This window comes from Zonotrichia leucophrys, chromosome 19 (assembly GCF_028769735.1).
Source record: "Zonotrichia leucophrys gambelii isolate GWCS_2022_RI chromosome 19, RI_Zleu_2.0, whole genome shotgun sequence".
In the NCBI taxonomy this organism is placed as follows: Eukaryota; Metazoa; Chordata; class Aves; order Passeriformes; family Passerellidae; genus Zonotrichia; species Zonotrichia leucophrys.
This window is the reverse complement of record NC_088188.1, coordinates 10,912,637-10,933,169: the sequence shown is the minus strand read 5'-3', so window position 1 is coordinate 10,933,169 and position 20,533 is coordinate 10,912,637. Positions and strand designations below refer to the sequence as shown.

Genomic DNA, 20,533 nt, shown 5'->3' with positions numbered 1-20,533 from the left:
TCAGGCAGACACAAAAGATACAAGAGCCTGGAAAACACAAAATGATCTGGTATTTCCTGACACAGAACTGAGCTGTGCCTCTCTCTCCTCCCCCATTCAAATGTTTCCAGTGTAAGTCTGCAGCAATTGTGGTTAATAAACAAAACCAGGATACTTAGCCCAGTTACCCAGGAATTTCCCTGTAAAGTTCTGCCTAAACAAACCTCCCTGTTGCCTATTCTCACAATGAGATCACAAATTTCACAATATTTGGCCTTTATCCTGAAGTTTCGACTCCTGGAATCAAACTATATAAAAGGCTTTGAACTTTATTTGAAGGGGAAGCTCAGAAGTGTGTGTCACTGCTTGGTGAAACAAAAAGCATGGAATCCTCCAGTCCTTAAAGCCCACTTCCGACAGAAGCAGACGTGAATGTGCTGAATGTCCTTTCACAATTGCATCTTTCTTAAGCCAGACTCTGCCTTTGAGAGCTGACGCAGGACTTTCAGCTGTGACACTGCCCAACTGCCCCAACCTTTGGAGCTCTGTAGGTGGCAACACAAAGAGTTTCCAATTTTAGTAACTGTGGCATGGAGCAAACAAAAAGAATAAATTAAGAAAGGGCAGAAGTCTAAGAAACACATCCTGTATTTTCTGTCACATGCCCTGAACTGGATGAAACACAAAACACAGCTGACTCAAGGGAGGCCAGGAATTTAAATGAGCAGTAAGCAGGAGCAGAGCAGAGCCAGAGTTCAATGAAGTTTGGGCAGACTTTCTTTCTTTTTCCCTGTAACTAATCTTTGCAGAATAACAAGCGCACAGACATCACATCTGATGCTGGGTATTATTAATTTTTCTGCACATCTGCACCACCATGATGCAGGACACAGGACTGCCCATCCCTTTGTGTGCCCAGAGCTGAGTGATGATGGTCCCCACAAGGCCCTGCTCTGCTCCCCAGCTCAGCTCTCACACAGGCCCTGCCTGAGGGGACTGCACCCACACACAAAGCCCAGGCCCCTCTTCTGCTCAATAGCTTAATGTTAGAAAGACAGAATAGCAAGTTGTAGGAAAGTAGAAAGTACAGAAAAGGAGATTATATTTAAACAATCCCAATGACCTTGAGCTGGGAGAGCTCAGACTTTCTGAACCTGCTGCCAGCCCCCATGACACGCGACAAAAGAAATAAGCCTTCAGAGAGGGGGAGGGAGGGGAAGTAAGAGGCTTTCTTTAAACAGCCACTCATGTGCTGCACATATGTGGTGGCTTAATATAAAACTGGTCAACCTGATCCCTGTAAGATTGGCCTGCTGTGCCCTGGCGGTGTCACCCCGGCAGGCAGTGTGACAGCCAGGAGGGTCACTGGTTCAGGGGGCCTCTCAAACAGGCTCTGCTGCTGCCCTGCCTCAGCTGCTCAGGGGCACGGGGGGCTCTGGCCCCTCAGTGCAGCTCTGGGCCCTTGCACAGGGGTTACTCCAACTCTTCACCACTGGGGGTGAGACATGTGGGCCCAGCTGACCTCTCTTTACCGGCTTCTTCAGCGGGTGCTGAGCCTTTTTTTAAAAACAGCTTTAAAAATGCAGATTAAAGGCTTGCATTAGGACCAAGCTCAACACCACCTCCTTGGGCACACCTTGTCTTGACAGGGAGAGCTGCAAGATATTCAGACAGTACTCTACTAATAAGGTCAGATTTAAAAACAGAGAGAAAGCAGAAGACTGAATCTGCTTTCAATCTTCAGCACCTCATAACTGCCAGCAAAATCTAAAGCCTAACCATGCACTGCTCAGCAGAAGGGATGCTAAAAAGTCCAAAGCAGGAAATTATTCCTCCCTACAACAGGTAAGAGGACTTCTCCCTGAAGCCCTCGTGCTTATCAGACACAGACTGCGCTTCATGGTGCACATGTCTAAAGAGAGAAAAGTGAGCACCAGTGCATCCAAGGGTCAGTCTCAATTAGCCCGGGTGAAGAGTTCACAACAGTCTTTAATCTTGTCTGGTGTCCAACTTAAATCCCTGAAACATGGCAAAAATGCTGGTATCTAACACAGTGGAGGGGTTATTTTTGGTAAAGATTCCACCCTGCAGATAAGCCTACGTAGCTAATGCTGCTGCAGGCACTCTGCAAAATCAGCCTGACCTGCTCCTCGACCCAGTAGCCACAGCTCTTCCCGTAAAGCTGGACAGTTGTCAAGGCCCCAAATGCCTCCTCTTAAATCAATACATTCCCTCTCCAATCATCCTCCCGTGAAGCAGCAGATGCTAGAAGAGAAAGCCCATTACATAAGGTGCTTAAATTCCCACTGATAGCTCTAAGCAAAGCATGTAAAGATGCTCTTAAGAACATCTTGTGCCTGCTAGTTGTTATTTTGCAGTGTTTTTCTGGTGCCCAGCAATGAAGGCACTGAAAAATTGCTGTACTATTAAATTCCTGGAGATTTTATGGGCATTCTGGAAAGCCTCTCAATTGAAATTTCCAGCTTGCATTAAGCTGTGAGCATAAACAGGCCACGGTTCCACCTCGCAGCAGAGGCTGGAGAGGAGCTGACAGCTCAGGGACAGCATTGTGTCCAGCTGGCTCTTGGGGACAGGAGAGCTGCTGTCACAACTCTTCTGTGGCAGACAGGTGCAGCAGTTGCAGATCCCTTGGGCTGACCTCAAGGCATGAAGGGTTCCCAGTGCCCAAAGCTGCCGGGGGCGCCTGGAGCCCTTGGCAGGGAAGGGGAGCCCTGGCAGTGGCAGGGACTATCTATCTTCCAGGAGCTGTTTCCACTGGGGAGGGCCTTCAGCGGGAACACTGAAGGAATTTCATAGCTCTAGGAAGCCTGCAGGACAGAATTAATTTGCATACACACAATTAGCACATCCAGGATCTCTGCTATCTGGCTGGCCAGCCAGAGCTCCTGCTGCCAGACCCATGGAAATCCCCAAGAGCCAGCCACGGTCCTCAAGGCCTGTTCATGCAGATATGCTGACAGAAAAAGATGAGAGGATACAGCTGGGGAAACCTGATAGGCGTAGGCAGATCTGCCTCCTCTACCCCCCATCCCAAGGATGCGCTCACCAAACCCTCACAGCTCCTCTGGTGACAGATCTGCTGTGGGCTGGGGCCACCCTGGGCTAACAGAACCCTCTGCCACGGGCTCACAGCAGCAGCCCAGGCCCTGGCTCAGCCCTGGCAGGGGCATTTTCACAGGGCAGCACAAGGCTCTGGGCACACAATTCCTGCTCAAGGCATGAGCCCTTCCTGCTCTGCTCCTGCCCCTGCCTTGCTCACCTCTGCAGCTCTTTGGCATCGATGCTGGCTGGGGATGGCCTTCACAGGCAGGCAGGAGAAAAGGGCACAAGGGTACAACTGGGACTCAAACCTGTTCCCAACAGGAACAGCCTCAAAGCAGCCCCAAGCACAGCCCTGTCCCACCTGCTCCCAGTCTCCCTGGTGACACAGCCCTGCTGATGGCCAGACCCCGGGGCAGGATGTGCCCCTCCCTGTGCAGGACAGTTATCCACTCTAAAAACAGCTTTCCAAGCTTGACTGACTGGCACCTCTGCTCCACAGCCAGCAGGGCTGGCCCAGACATGCTTCAGATGATGATAAGAAGATGACTCTGTTCTTAAGTTAGTTTTTAAGACAGTGACAAGTTACATGTGGGAAGAAATACAATAGTTCTGTTTCTGGGAAGCACAGTGATAAAGGCAGAGAAAATCGCTTTCTGGGCTGAAGAAAATAAGCCAACAGAATTTTTTTAGTCTCTTCTATTTGACAGACATACTCCAAGCTCAGAACCCAGTAAATAGCTCTGCAAGAGACTTCTTCCATCAGCTCAAGAGTGGAGAGAGCACTCTGTTCCCATCCTCCTTCTCTCCCATTGCCCTCCCAGTTCCTGACTCCAACTCCCAAGGCAAGCAGGACAATCCAGATCAATGTATTTTTCTAGGACCATTTTCAGAGCAGTTTTTATCCACTCAAGATGACTACATAGCATGCACACAGCTTCTGTCTGTAAGGCTCCTTGCCCTGTCTTTTCTAGGTCTCAGTTAAAGTTCCTCTTTGCTCACCTTCATCCCACCATATTTAACCATTTATACATCATTTTTGGCAGTAAACCACACATACAATCGGTCTCTAGAATTAATCAATCTCTAGAACTGATCAGATTCTAGAACTCCTAAGCAAAAACAAGGACTCCAGCATTCCCTAGAAAAACACTTAAACAGCAAGTTACAGCACCACGTTAGCCCAGCTCCAAAGCAGAGCCTGCTGCCACTTTCCATGATAAAAATCTGTCTGGCAGCTGATTAGAGGAACAGCAACAAAGGCACAGAAACAGCAAGGTTGGGGTGGGGGCTCCGGAAGCAGCGGTGTACTGCCAAGGGGGATGCCAGGCTGGGCTGGCAGTGCCCACGTACCTGCAGGCCCGCGAGGTCGCAGCCCAGCCCGCGCACCCGGCGCAGCGTCACCGGCTCGCTGCCGTCCCTGCTCTCGGCAGCTCCAGCTGTCGCCCAGCGCCATAAACACTGCATTGTGAGTGCTGTAATCTCCTCCACAACTAAAGGATTTTACAGGCAGTCATTATTCTCGTTTTAAATATAGGTTTTCAAAGAAATAAAGGAGCCCAGCAATTATAATCACCAGAGCTTTCGAGCTTCACAATGTCTAGAGCAAGTCACTGAGCAAAAATAGTCTTCACTCAGGAGTGGAGGAGTCAGCAGATATTCTAAATTGGAGCTGCTGCTCTATTTCTGACAGGAGAGCCTGGGAGCTTCTGTGCTTCCCTGCATGGCAGCTTTATTTGGGAGAGGACTGGGGGGAGCGAGGGGAGGGGAGGGGAGACAGAGAAACAGAGCATTGTTCCTCTCACCGCTGAGCTAAAGAACTCCTGCAATTAGGCTGCTTTTCAACAGTGTTATGTCACAGATTAACACAGTCTTGAAAACACTCCCTCCAGTAGCACTAGAAATGCAAAGGGACTCAGAACCATTTAAAAAAGCCAAAACCCCATCAACCCAGGCCTTTCTCCTGGTGTGTCCCTGAGAGGCAGCAGGCACAGAGAGCCCTCCACTGCACCTCCTCCTGTGCCAGACCTGCTGCTCTGTTCAGCTCTCAGAGGTGCCCAGGGCAGGGCTCTTCTGAGACTCCACAGGTACTTGGCAACCTCTCCAGTTTCAGAGCCTGAAAGGCACAAGAAGAGAGGGCTGTTCTACCATGTGACCACACTGTGACACTTGTGCACTTTTCCTCCTCTCTGCACCATTTTTTGGAAGCCTTAAGAAGGAAACCCAGCATGCCTATTTCCATTTTACAGCGACCTAACAGTATCTGAGAGATGGGAAGCCGTTCCCCATTGCCCAGAGCCAGAACCACTCGAGGGTCCCCATTTTCACAGCATTACCTGCTCAACTCTGTCTGCAAAGGCTCCTCCCCATCCTGTCACAGGCAGTGTGCACAAAGCAGGACACCACTCTGGATTTTGTAATAACTAACCTATTAAAGCTCCTTCTGTCAGTGATTTCCATTTTGAAAGCTTTCAGCTGAAATGCAGTTCAACGTGCTGTATGGAATCTAAACAACAGCAGGAATGATCCCATGATACCTGAGACATTTCTGAAAGGTAACTCATCCCAGAGTTACCAGCACTGTGCTGATGTCAGTGTCCAGCACCAACAGTGGCTGCATGGCTATTTTTTGAGCAGTGAAATAACAGGACCGAAAAAAAAACCCACTGCAAGAGCAGAGCACTTAGTTTATTAGCCCAGCTATTTCCACTTCCCCCAGCTCACAGCCTGTTCCAGCATGCCTACTCAGAAATTATTTTAATGACCCACAGGGTGCTGCAGTTCTGCTGTCCAGCTAACACAAGTGCTACAGAAGCTGCCTGCAGCTGCATGAAATGGATGCAGAACCCTTAAAAGATAACCATACACTCAGAATCCCAGAGGAGTTTCAGTGCTTTGTACACTTACAGTTCTGTCCCAGAAGGACCAGAGTTCACTTATTTGGACACTGCTTGGGACAGGGCAGCAAGAGAGCACAAATCAAAATAATACAGATCTGGGAAATTCTTTCTGCCTTAGACCAAACCCGAACTTGTTCGCCCCTTTTAGTGACCACACATACAGAAGGGCAGTCTCAACCCTCTCTGCTTCCTGAATTAGCAGGATGTAGCAGATTTGAACTGTCCTCCTCCCTTTCCTTCACCTCTTCCCCCCTCCTGTCTGTAGGCATCACAAAGGATTTATAAAAGAGCTACAAAGACATTCTTTTAGACTCAGGCAATTCCAGTAACCTTAGAAACCAGCACTAGCTGGGAGCCTGGCAGTTTGGCCACAGCAACAGGCTGCTTTTGTCCTCTCATTGTCTGTGCTGCACCTTTGGCTGTGCCACCCAAAACCTTGCTGGGCTGGAAGGCAACACCAGCACCACACTCAAAATGAACAGTAGGAAATAAAAGGAACAACTTTGTCCTGAACCCATACTGTTTAACTAAGAGACCACTTAGTTACATCAGAACCAAGCTGGAATAACTTCCATGAAAATTTGTGGAAATTTTCACCCAGGCAGATTCCTGCTGAGGTCAAAGAAAAATTGTGGTTGTTTAGCGATCAAAGGAAACTGAATGAGAACATTGTGACCTGGCCTGCAGAGGCAAAAATGGGAAAAAGAATAGAAAAAGCCTTTTCTGCCTTGTTTAACTGTCAGTGAACTGAGCTCTACATGTGTGTGTGTGTGAGACTGTAACAGCAGTCCTGTTTTGGCTAATGCTGGACACAGAACACAGCGCAGCACAGCACTGTCACTATCACAAAGGCAGCGAGTGATTAAGTCCTGCCGTGGCTCCCAGAGCCAAGGCAGCTGGGGATGCACTGGAGGGACAGGAGGGCACTGTGGGGGCTGTGTCCCCTCCTTACCTGCACCACCTCCTTCCTGACGTTGACGATGTCCAGCCAGTCGTTGAAGCGGGGGTAGCTGTTGAGCTCGGCGGTGCGGTCGCTCAGGGGCACGCTCAGCTTGCACTGCCGCTGCCGGTGGATGTAGTCAATGAGCTTCACCTGGGGAGCAAACACACACTCTGAGCTTCCTGGGCACGGGCTGGCCTCCCCGGGCTGTGCTGGCTTGTGACACAGGAGTGACATCCTCCTGAGAGCTCTGGGCAAATCCACGCACTGCATTCCCCTCACACTGAGCTTCTCTGCTCTTCAGCGTTCCAGCAGAAGGCAGGGCCTGCTCTAAACCCCCATCAACAGCAGTTCTGAGGCAGGAATAGCCAAAGCACCCAAAGATTCTGAGGCCTGTTATCTGATGGGCATTTCTATTACAAAATCAACATTAAAACCAGCTAACTTCAAAGAACAAAAATTCAGGCAGTTGGACTAGATGATTTCTGCACATCTTCTATTCTAAAGTTTTATTCCAAAGCTTTTATCTCCTGACCATCTCATGGCAAATGCACTACACAGAATTCCTCACTTAAGGCACAAAAGAATAAAACAGTAAAAAGGAGTATTGTTTGTGCCTTATGTTTGCTTATCAAAAAGAAAATACTCTCCAAAGATTGCTCGCTGTGTCACACATTCCCATGAGGCAGGCTTAAGCTTCAAAACCTTCCTAACAAAACAATGCCTCAAAGCAAGTTAGCTGATCCATGATTTATAAACCAAAACATGTTCTTAGTCAACAAATTTTAACATCTGGGACATGATCAGACTGAAAATGTAAAGGAAATAACAAACATGGATTCTTCAACCATCATGTGTCTCCTCTTACAGTTTAAGTGCTTTTCTATGAAGTTAGTTGAGAGCATGTTTTATGAGCAATCTATTCCTTACAACTATCAGCTGTAACAAGTTTGTCCCTGCCCACACACCAAATTCTGACAGCAGTACCATGCAGCCTGAGATTTGTCAAAAAGTGTGTGAATACTGAAGTGATTCCAATTCCTGTAATGCCCAGAGCAATGCAAAGCACTGCCATTCCCAGGAGAGGCAATCCAGGACTGCCATGTCCTAGAAACTCAGCCATCCCTTTGCATTCTCGCCCTGACCACCCCTGCAGAAACCAGAGGAGCCTTTTCACCACAACTTCCCAACAGGGCTTTGGAGCCCCAGCCCTACAGTGAACTGGAAATCCCAACCATTCATTCTCAGTACCTCTTTTTATATCAAGGGGCTCACAGCACTTCCTTTTTTCCAGCCCTGCTCTGCTTCCTCGGCCAGAGCAGGGCAGGGCAGGGCAGGGGCTGGCAGTGGGCTCAGCAGTGCCTGGGCCCCAGCGGCTGCCACGCTGCTGCTGTGTGCCAGGCAGGGCCAGGGGCTCTGTCCCTGCCCTGTGTGCCCTGTGCTGGGCCCTGTGTCACCCCAGGGGCTGCTGCTGGCAGGGCTGGCTGCCCTCTCTGCACCAGCCCCTCAGCTGTGCCCTGCCCCGAGTTCCCCCGGCTCTGGAGCAGGGGAGCTGGGATCCTGCAGGGGCTGGGATCCTGCAGGAGCTGGGATCCTGAGGGAGCTGGGATTCTGCAGGGGCTGGGATCCTCCAGGGAGCTGGGATCCTGCAGGAGCTGGGATCCTCCAGGGGCTGGGATCCTGCAGGAGCTGGGATCCTCCAGGGAGCTGGGATCCTGCAGGGGAGCTGGGATCCTGCAGGAGCTGGGATCCTGCAGGCAGCCCTGTGCACTCTGGGGCACACACGTGCTGTCATGGGCTGCCTCAGTGCTGACCTTCTGCTTTCCCACTGTCACACGTCCTTTCCCACAGCAGCCTGTCCACAGGGCTCTCCTGTTCACGGCCATGGCAGAAAGGAGCTTGCAGGTGCTGTCCCAAGGATTTTCCTGCTCGGTGCTTGCTTTAAATTTTCTTTCTTTCAGTGTGCTTTTCCCCTCTATGGACACTGACACTGGCATGAGCAGATGGGCAAGGGCCCCTCAGGACAGGCAGAAAGAAGAGGCTGCAGGAAGTTTGTAGACTCAACAGCCCCCGGCATGCCAAAAATCAGCTTACACAAATGAGAAACAGCTTCCCAACTGTGCAATAGCTATGTCATGGAAAAGAGAAGGAAGACAGAGATCACCCAAGCCTTGTCTCTTTGCAGAGGCCACTCGAGGGAAGGGCCAATGACGATATGTGTTCTGATACACAAACTGCAACCACAACATCCAGCCCAGGCAGGCAGCTCAGCGTGTTTGTGAGCCTGTCCATGGAATTCCCAGGGCACTGCAGGATGTAGCTGCTGCTGCCCCTGGCTCACCTCACCCTTCCCCATTCCTGGGAGCGCCTCAGGGCTGCAGAGCACCTAGGGACAGAGGCAAGATTGCACAGTGATTTTGGAACTGGTACAGCCAGCCCTGATGGGCCTGTGTCTAAAGCAGCAGCTTGGAACTGCAGTCTGACTATAATCTGTTATTTTAGTGTAGGATCTCCCATCAGGCAAGATTTATTTTTCCTGGAAGAAGGATAAGCTATCAGCATACTCTGTAAAGACAGAGCTCCATGCTTCGTTATATGGAACACTAATTACAGGCAAATGCCCTAAAAGTAGCACATGCTCCAGAATAAAGCAGGGAACTGCAGGCATTGGAGGTGTCAGAATCTGTTCTAAAAACCACAGTGGAAGGAAAGGAGGGCTTAGCATCTATTTATAAATGAAAAATCACAAATTATGTAAAAGAAACGATACACAAAGTGTGTGCCCCACGTTACCCAATTCCAGCATGCAGTGTCACGAGGACAGCACGCTGCTCCGGGCAGGATATGGCTGAGGTACAGCCACTGCTTTTGCACTCCTCACAGAAGTTCTCCTGGCCAACCCGAGTAACTCCAGAAGCATCACATGAGAAAGAGAACAGAGCTGGGCTGCACTCCTGGCTCTGACACAGACTGGTCTGAGTGACCAGGAGCAAACGCACTCATCCCTCCCCTTCTCCCTGCACAGCTCTGCCTGCTCGTCCTGCAGGAGCTCCCTGGAGCAGGCACCGGCCTCAGCTGTTTGGTACTGCTTAAAAAAATACTGGTTCAACAATTTCCCCTGCCCAGGTGTCATCCATAGCACAAACTCCTAAAGGACGCTGCTGGCAGGGACTCTGCGCAGCATGGATTTCAATGTGGAGCTTTTCTGCTTTGCTGGAATGTAACAAATTCTCCAAAATGGATAAGCACTCTGGCAGCACAGGTCTGAGTGTCTCAGAGGGCCAAGGCTGGTTTTTCCCGGATAACTCTTTCGCTTTTACTCCTCAAGTCCAAATTTGTTTTCCCCATGTCCTATAAATAGTGTATTTGCATTCTCGTCCCAGCCTACATGCACCACGCTTCTCCCCTAGGATGAATTTCATTTTGTTGTTTCCTGCCCAGACTTTACTAAACTACATGGTTTGGCTTTAATAGCTGAGCTGTTGCAAAACCCTTTTCTGAGAATATAATAAAATTTCTGGGTTCAGTGACGCACATAAAAACCCACAACCAGCACACAGGTCTCCAACCACAAACTTGACTGAGAGATAAAGCCAATAGTAGCTACTCACTGCCTGCTTGCTAAATGGCACGTCCTACTCATCACAAAAGGCAAACCCCACAGCAGAAGCAGCAGTACTCCAGCTGCCTTGAACCCACAGAGATGGGAAAGGGCAAGAGCAGAGCCAGGATACGGAGCAGCTGCAGCACAGCACTGACTCCAGGGCAGAGCCTGCTGCCCTGCCTGCTGCAGCTGAAGGCAGGACACCAGTCCTCACTGCTCCGAGAAGGGCACACGCTGCCAGGGGCTCCTGGATGCATGTTCATCTCCTTACAGCACCTTTAGAGACCCCTTTCCAGCACAGAGGAGAAGCAGGCCCAAGAAGTTTAGGAGAAATCTGCCAAGCTTGTACTTTTTTATTTATTTCTGCAAAATAAACAGCAGATCTCTTGAGATGCAAGTCCGCCCATGACCTCCAGCCAACAGCTGGGACTTTAGAGGACGATAAACAAAAAGCAAATGCCCACAAGTTTTTCAGCTGCACTTCTGCAGACATGGCACAGAAAGGCATCTGAAAAACCAGATCACTGACACTGGGGTGCAGAATTCAGGAGACACTAACCAGATAAATCAAGTTTCATGCATTTGGGCATCAACTCTCCCCAAGCTTCTTGTTGATTATGTTTTATTTGTGTTTAGAAAAGTGGCATCTTGTTCCAGAGTCACTAAAAGGCATTAAACTTAGACCTATTGCAGCTTCTGCACTTTGTCAAAACCCAGTCTGAATCCAATGCACTTGTTCCAAATAAACATGGAAAAAGGAGCAAAGGCTTTCTAGAGTCCCCATTTTCCTGAAACCTTCTGTGGCTTAGTTTCATGTTTTTAATCTGCTTATCTTGAAATACCCTATAAATGCAGCAAATATAGTAATTTTCAACTCACAAAAAACAAGGGAAACTTGAAAATTATAAATGAAAATTATAAATTAAACAACTTGGGGACAGGCAGAGGGAGGACTCTGCTATACCAAGGTGCCAGCCAAGATTTCTTCAGAATATCAACAGTTGGAGACCAAGTTTGATTCAATCATACGTTTCACAACCAAATGCCATGTTTTCACACTTTCACAAAACTTATAATCTGCTCAGTGAAGCCTGCAACTTTTCTTGTTGACTTGAAACATACGCAGTGTTTAAAGAGGAGTTTTGCAATACCCAAAACAAACAACTGTCATGATTTAATCAACAAATGAAGCACATGGTCGAAAGCAGATCCTATTGCTGCTGTGCCCAGAGATGAAATCTCTGGGAGCCTGGCAGCACGGGAGGAGGAGACAATAAACATGAGCTTACACGGACACTTCCAGGGCTACAACCAAGTCCTGCCCTGCAATTTACCCAGCTGCTGGCTGAGGCTTTAAAAGGATCAGATCGATGTATGGCCCAGCTCTTGCATGTGGTTAAGAGAAATGCAAATCATCTATCTTGCCTCAGACAGGAATTAATCAGGAAGGAACTCCTCTATTAAGCTCCTGCCAAGAAGCAGCCCAGAGGGCAGGGAGCACTCCCTGAAGCACCCCAGCAGCTCCTGGTGCAGCAGGACATGCACTGGCCAGATCAGGATCCCAGCGGGAGGGATGTTCTGCACTTCTGCCTCCTCAAACAGAAGACAAAACTTCTGAGCCGGAGTTTATCTGCACAGGGCACTGGGGAGAGTCAGATGAGTCATCTGAAGGCATCCAGTGAAAGTGGATTCCCTTCACACCTTTTGCTGACTCTTATCTATTCTCCCCAGTGCCACTAGATACACAAATGCTATGTCAGACCAAAAAACCTTCCAGGCCACCTGAGAACTGAAGAGAACATAAAAAGGTCAGAACTGGACTTACCAAATTTGTCTCTGAAGTCATGCTTGGCAACCATGTGAGAAACTGATAAAGATCTCACCAGCTACTGGGAGAGCAGCAGCATGTGAGGATACTTCAGGGCACTTTCTCAAAGTCATCCAAAGTGAAAAAAGGGTGCAGCAGGGTTGATCCTTGCAAGGGAAAGGCCTAGGATGTCACTGTTATCCAGCACACAGATCTGGGGCAGAGCTCAGAAAGCCCCAGGCTCAGCTCTGCCAGGGGTCTGCAGGCACAGGACAGGCTTCTCTGTGCTGTGCAGCCAACCATCCAACCAGTTCTGCTCCATGTGAGGGTCTGCAGGGCCCTTCAGCTGCCAACCCAACCGTGCAGCTCTGCCCACAGAGCACTGGCTGCTCCTCTGAACCCAAGCTCTGACTCATCTGAGTGCCCCCGGCTATCGGGATGGTTATCAGCCTCTGATCACAGCACCACCAGCACCAACTGCAGCCTCAGAAATTCTCATTTCCCCCTCTGTTCAGACAACTCCTCCTTGTGCCTGTAGGTATAAAGATACCTGATGGCAGTGTGAAGTGTTCCCTTTCTAGTACAGGGAGAATTGAACCACTGCCTGGTTTTGACTAGTTTAGAACCAAATCTGCTTGCTTAAACTGAGAGAGTGGGTCTGTACCCTTTTCACATGACATATGCTCAATTTGCAGTGAAATCTGATCCAAACCTGTTCATAGAACACTTCGTTCAGCCACAGAGAAAACCATCCTTCCCATCTGTGCTTCCATTAGGAACAGTCACATAATGCAGGATTCAGCTGGAGAGTCTCACAATCTCACAGATTTCCAAACTACCTTGAGATCAGCAAGAAATTCAAACAGCTCTTTCCAAGGCAAGCACAGGATCTGCACAGGACCCAAAGTACAAGGAAGAGAAGCAAAACACTTCATTTCAAGGAATTATTTGTATCCTAAAAAATTAGGTCACTCCATTTGCCACCCACATGGCTTTGCCCTCAAAACCAATAGAACTGAAGCTACTAAAGGATGATATTGTAACCTGTATATTACCAGCCATGCATGGTAAAATAGGTATCAAAACAAAATATTACAGAGAAATAACTGGCAGCAAAGTCATTTGCTTTATTTGAGGTGGCATCTGAGAAATAAAAGGGGCTCACTTACTTCCACGTCAGCCTCTGACCTGCAGCCTGTGGAATTCATTCTCTGCTTGAACCCAGCTGACTCATTCAGCAAGAAGCTTGGCAGTGAGCAGGACACCTGTCCAGAATGGGAGGCCTGGTTTGTGCAGTTTTAGCTGTGCTGAAACAGTAGCAGAGCTCTTGCTCGCCTGGTGCATTTGCTATTCCCCCCCTGCCCTGGTCACACAGGGGCAGGACAGGCCCCAGGTCTGGGCTGACTGCTGTGCTGGGCCACAGGCACCATGCCCTTGAACAAGAGTGCTGCAGAACAGTGGCACTGCTCTGAATGCCACAAACACCTCAGGAACATCAATGTACTCAAAGGACCCCATGCAGGAGCACCTAGTTAAAAACAAGAAAGAGGAAGAAGGATTAAAATAATTTGCACAAAGTGAAGGAGCAGCTGTGAAGAGGGGCCACGAAAGCTCTCTCAGTGCTCTGCTCTAAGCAGTGGCTCCCAGCAGCAGGGACTCTGAAAAGCAGAAGGTGTCAGAAGGGATGGAACAAGCCCCCAGGTGGCAGTCCCACCACGGAGCCCTGGTGCCAGCCCTGCTGCTCCTGCAGGACCCAGCTGTGCTGCTCAGGGACTTTGGGCTCACTTGTAACAGAAAAGGAAATAATTTCTCAATGCATTGCTAAACAGACCCTGCAAAACAGGACCCAGCACAAGGCAGCAGGAAAGGGTGCTGGCAAGGTGTGCTGGGGGGGAGAGGCCTTAGGAGAAACTGGTAAATAGAGCCACAGAGAGGTAGAGGGGTAGGGAGAGATGGAACATCAGATGGATGGATTTTCCTTTGAACCCTCAGTCATGCCTGAGGCTGACACAATAGCCACTGCCCAAACACTACAGTATGTTATTTCTGCTTTGTCAAATGATGCAGACAGCATCATTTCTGGGTCACTTGAAGGCCACATACCACTCCTTTTCTTCTCCACTCTTCTCTTTTTCACAATCCCAGCAAGTGAGGCTGTAAACATTCAGTTGAGGCCTTCCCAGCTAAGAGTGGGAGGATGAAACTGCACAATCAAGTAGTTCCCTGAGCCTCATAACATAATTCTCTTCAAAGATTTCGTCCCAGCGAGGCATCCGAGCCTAATGCAGCTACAGGAACAGTGCTCTGCTTAAAGATCAGAGATTTCACACCCACTGAACACTAAAAATGAAAGCCCTCCCCCTTCACTTGCAACCCGAGGACACACAAGTGTAACAGAATGACTGAGAGCATGCTGCAAGACTAAGAACTGTACTTGCCATTTGCTGAGCACAGCCCTGCTGCTGCCACATGGGATCTGCAGCTCTGCAGCTCTCAGCTCCCCTGCAGCCAGCGGGGCCTCCTCACCTCGGCCGTGCCTGCTCAGGCTCAGCTGTGCCTCCATGGGGAGCACAGTGAGCTCCTCCTGCCCAGCCTCTCCTGAAGGCTATTGCTGTTTCACACTGCCCCACAGAGCTGTGCAGCTTTCCCTTCCCTCACGGAGCTGGGGCATGGCCATTGGGCAGGCCAGTGGATTTACCCAGCTGTGAAGAACACCACACAGGCTTCCCCAAGCAGTGCAGGTAAACCAGTACCTGTCCAACCCTGTGAAGTCCTACAGAGGCAAATGCAGCCCAAACATAACATTAATACTCTGCCTCTCTCAATAATTATTCAGTATCTTGGCAAACCCACTGGATCTCTCCTCCACTAAGAAAACAATTACCCCCCAGCCCTGGGGGCTTTCCAATGCCTGCAGCAGAAGGCAGCAAGTGACAGTGAGAAAGACTATGGAAGGCTCAGAATCTGGAAAGGAAGCACCAGGCCATGCTCTGGGGATAGGAGTTGTGTTACAGCCCATGGATCTCTGTAAAATTCAAAACTTAAAGTGCCTTTAAAGAGAATATCCTCCATGGTTTTTATGGCACTAATCATTCTCACAAATCTCTGAAAGAACTCTCAGGTATATTTGGCTGATGGTTCAGGAAGTGGAAATAAAGACACCAACAAGCTGTGCATGTGTAAACTTAGAGCCTAAATAAAGGCGACTTTACAGCAGACAATATAAAGCCAGACATTTCCTTCAGCAAGGTCAGGAAGAGAATGACTAATTGTGGATCCCCGTCATATTCCTGCACTTCCCTTTCCTCATTGCAGGCCTCATTCTGCAGGTCCTGAGCACCCCGAGCTGGCACAGAGTGAGCTCCAAGGCAAACACCTTGGATGGGCTCTGAACACTCCCCAGGACACAACTGAGAGGTCTTGGAAGGAATCAAGCTCCTTCAATGGAGCATTTAGGTGTCCCTAATCCCAAAGGCTTTTTCCCATTTTTCTTCCCCTGCCTTCACAGCGATCTTCCTTTTGTCTTACACGTTTCTTTTTCTGTAGCCTCAATAAAATACAAGCACAAACCTCCAGTCTCTACCATTCCCTCACGTACTGGCTGGGGAATGGGACAGATTAGCAGTTTGTTCTCAGGCTTATTAGCACACCAAGGGAAGGAAACAAAAACACAACAAAATCAAATCCTCTGCTTGTTTGACTCAATTATTCGAGCACTTCCAGCGTTCACCTTCCCCTCCTCCACGGCACACACGGTTCCCCAGACTGCTGCCGGGCTTTGGGGAAGAGGTTTACACCGAGAAGTGTTAAATCTCTGTAGGAGCAGGCTGCAGGTCGTGGAGCTGAAGATGTTCTGTCTCTGCACCCTGGGAAATCTCAGCTAAGGAACTGTATTCTCTGAAATGCTCCCAATTATTGGGTTTCTGCTAGAAAGAACTGAGCTATTTTGGCAAGGACTGGGGGTCACATTTCTCTTTTCACAGACACTGAGTGAGAAAGCTGCCATGGCTCACTGCTCGCATTTTGTTTTTCAAAAAATCTCCTTGGGGCTCTCTCTTACTGGTTCACATTTGCCTGTAGCAACCATGAGGGGTTTCTATCATTAGTTAAATACAAATACAGGATTTAGAGTGCAGACACCTGAACCCAGATTGCCAACCCTTAGGACCCTGAGACTTTCACCCAAACCATGTTGTGCCCACTTAAAAAGTAGAGAAAAATACAGGTGATGACCCAGTAATAGTTGTGTGAGGAAAAATACAGAGGAGACTGATAAGCAGCAATTGGCCATACAGCAGACAGTTCTGCAACACCTACCTGGCATCATACAGCAGCCTAGAAAGATTTTAATCAACACTTGAAAAAAGATCACAGATACAAAGATAACAAGCTCCAAGCTCAGCATCTTTCAGGCAGGTACAATATCCATTACTTTTGTGAATTTCCACAGAAACTTCACACACCACATTTGTCTCTGTACCTAAGCAGAACAGGAGGTTGGGGTTGGGGCTGGTTTTCTTTTGGTTTTGTTCATTTAAGAGAAGTGTACTGTGACAGTTGGCTAAAACCAAGTTTCTCATTTTCAAAGCATTCTATGGAAGCAAATTAAAGTTCTCAAAACATATTCTTCTAATAAAAAACGGCATTAAATGTACAATGGAAGAAAACATGCCAGTTTAGAATCAGAGTTTAAGCATTTTGCTTGTGTGTCCAAAAATTATTTTATGCAGAATTTGTGAAAAATCTGAGCCTGACATTTTTGCTCCAGTTGGGGGTTGGAAAAAGGCCTTTAGGGCAGAGCAAAGTACTCACACTTGCCATCACTTCCACAATTCAGAAAAAAATCCAGAGCATCAGCCCGTGAGAAACATTCTAAAACATTATTTATGCACTTGTATGCTTTCATTCCATTTCTCTTTTCATGCTCTACAGGCTCTTTAGGAAATACTCTTCAGAAAACTTCTTCATCACCCCTTTGCACCCCTTGTGCTGAGTTACATCTCTTTTGTGTTAAAGTCTGTCCTTGGATTATGTGCTGGAGAGAAGCTGAGCAGGCTCTGGGTTCAGGGTCTCCAGTGCCCCTGCTCAGCGCAGAGGAGGGACTCACTGTGCTGAGCCACATCCACCAGAAACACACAAACCCAAACTGCTGAGGAGAAAAGAAAAAGCCATTGTACAGCCTGTGTGCCAGTCTGTCATGGAAATACTCTCCTCCCAAGGAGCAGGGGAAACACAAAGGGATTCTGTGTTGGATTTCTCTGCCTGCCAGCGGACAGCTCTGAGTGCTGGATGCAAATTCATGCCACAGGAGTTGAGATTTTTCACTGCAGCCATGCAGCTCTGCATCATTATACAATGATCACTCATGGGTTTGTCCGACTCCATTTACAGTATTTCACCTTGATGTCTCCAACAGGAACATGGATAAGTTAGGCATTACTGAAAATCTTGGATCCTGAGGATGCTGTAGAAAACTGCAATGCCACACCTGTACAGTGGCAGACTAAATGCCACTGCTACTCTACTACACCTCCTGCCAGGTGTGCTGTAAAACACTACTGGGAGTCACTCTTTCTAGCACTCCTCCAGAATACCAAAGCCAGAAACACAGTGAAAGCCTACAAATGGCCAAGGCATCCAGCAGATCTGCAGGCAGCTTCTTACCTGTCTCACAGGCACAAAGTCAGTGCCCACACTCAGCTTTCCGAATACTTGGCTTGATCCAAAAGAGAGCATAAGCTGTCCTTCCACAGCTCAGTCACTCTGAGGATTTCCACAAATGCAAAACTTACAGTGCTCAGCCATCACAGGATGAGCAAACAAAATAGCAGAATTCCCTAAGTATCAGCAGTCTTGCTTTAGAATCAACTTCTGAATCCAAAAATGTCTTGAACAAAAAGGAAAAAAACTTTTTACCTCCATCCTTCCTTCATAGTCTTATTTCTCTTTTGTGTTTTGGCAAAGGAAATTTATAAATTCAACTAGATTGTTTACAGTATAATCTTGAAAGTGCAAATAATCAGCAGCACATTATTATTAGCTTTCCAGCTGTGATCTCATTCAAAGAACACTGAAGTTATCTGAAACTTCCAGATGCCCTGATTTCCCCGAATGCTGGCCGAGGTCCTGCCCGCGCTGCCTGTCAGCCCAGCAGTACAGCTGAGCCTTGTGCTGGGTTAGGTTACAAACACAGCCATTTGGGAGCTCAATAGAAGCAGTCTGGCTGCGCAGGCTCTGGAGCCCATTTCCATGGCCTGCCTGCAAAGCCCCTGCATGTCCAGTCTTGCCTCTTCAGCACAGCCACTGCCAATCATTTCCTTCAGCTGAAAGGAGAAAGGAGAGGGCTGAGCACAGTCACCCAGAAATAGGAAGCTGTAGCATTACTCACTACCTTGAGGACGTGCCTGCTCTTCCTTTTCAATTACTCAGCAGATGTTCTTCAGTCAGGTACGGGGTTTCTGCGTGCACCTGCCAAAGCCCGATTTGGCAGGACTGGCACGCACCCACCGAGCCCAGGCCGGCACTGGGAGTGAGCCGCCCGCTCAGCCCCGCTCAGCCCCGCACAGCCCGGCGTGCCCACGGCAGCGCTCCCAACCCTCCTCAGGGCTGCTGCCGTAAAAAACAGCAAAGCTACCCCCAGGAAGGAAAGTGCTGCTTCCAAAAAAAGGCACAGTTCTTAAAAATTCCAGTTTGCCACATACACTACAGTCCCCCGCGCCAATGCTCTGTGTTCTGTTCTCATGATGAGACTCAGGAGGGGGGTTTGCTTCAAGTATTAATGCAGAATTGGGGGCTTCTGTCTTGTCTGGGGTATTTTGTCTTCTTGCAGAGAAAACAGAGTAGGGACACAGCTGAAAAAAATGTGCATTTTAAAAAAAGTCAACTATAGGAAATTGCTTAACTGGAATGTGGCAACTTGCCACATTCTCTCTTTTAAAACTGCAAAACAGCTTTATTTTAACAAGCTGCTATGAGATTGTACTTTGGGATTGTCAGGAAGAACAAAATACACTAAACCCCACTCTGTTCAAAATGCTTTGAACCTATAACCCAAGATTTTAAAAGGGAAAAAGAAAAGCTTTGGTATGTTCTGCCATGCAGTGGGATCAGAGATTTTCAGTTTGCTCACCAATTATCAAGAATGCTCCCAGAGTGCTGTGTACAGGCACTGAGACACAAAATACAGGGCTGGAACAGCTGTGAGTGTAACTGAGATTCAGCTGCCAGGTTAACTGGGTCCCCCACAGCTCAGCTCCAGGAGACACTCCTAAAACAGTTAAAAGTAAAATAGTGTCAGTGGACTGTCTGAGCTTTATCTTCCCTCCAGGACTGGCGATGCCATTTGCCAGTGAGTCTGCTTCCAGGGTCAGCTCTCCTTCCTTCTCAGCAAACAAACGTTCTCACCAGCACCTGTCCAAAGCCCCCTCTCCCTGCAGTTCCACGTCCTCGGGTTAGCCTTCCTGCTCTCTCAAGATCAGGAACATCACAGTCCCAGACAAACCTCTGTGCAGATCCTTTCTGAAAGCCCAGGACCATCCCACTGATGGAGGCAGTATATTTGCAGTGAGAATTAAGGGTTACTTGAAGAATTTTGGGTTAAACGTGGGCTGTGGGGAAAGGCTGTGAGACAGAAGATGGTGTTGCAGAAAGGTTTTATTTATGGCCTTTTCCCTGGTTTTGTTTTGAAGTTACTGGGATGAGCTATGTGTTCTATTCTGCTCTAAAGTTGCTGGTCAGTTGTTGGGTGTCTTTGACTGTTCAGTGAGGTTTTGTGCTGGATTAGTTCTTCCTTCCTACTCCCCTGCTCCTCTGCAGGGCCACGGGCAGAGCGAGCGAGGCAACAGGAAGAGCAGGAGTGTAGGAGTCACCTCTACAGAGACAGAGCAGGATGTGACCTCTGCTCCCTGAAGAGGGCACAAATGGTTAGATCCTCATATCCAAGCTGGTCTCTCCCTAAAGGAAAGGCTATAGCAAGGACCAAGTGAAGCTGTTAATCTGGAGTCAGAAATTAAATTTAATTGTATCAGTGGTGCTTTGTAGGAGGAACTTAGTTATTAACTGCAAAGAAGTCAAATTATTGACTATTCAGATGGATGCTTGCTAAACTAAGCTTAAACACTCTAGTACTTGATGGAACTTCAACTCTGACAAGCTTTTATCTCACAAAGTGCTGGTGCTGCTCCTACCTGAAAGCATCCAGTTCCTGCAGCCTTGGAGCTCTGCTCAGGTAGGACAGAGCTCTG

At 48.4% G+C, this 20,533-nt stretch overlaps 1 protein-coding gene across 1 annotated transcript in view; it reads right to left on the bottom strand.

The window, feature by feature from the left end:
* KSR1 (kinase suppressor of ras 1) overlaps positions 1-20,533 on the bottom strand; it is a 45,269-nt gene that overhangs the window by 12,907 nt on the left and 11,829 nt on the right. The window contains exon 2 of the mRNA XM_064729062.1: positions 6,892-7,032. Coding sequence (XP_064585132.1) covers positions 6,892-7,032 — 141 coding nt within the window. The remainder of the gene's footprint in view (positions 1-6,891; positions 7,033-20,533) is intronic.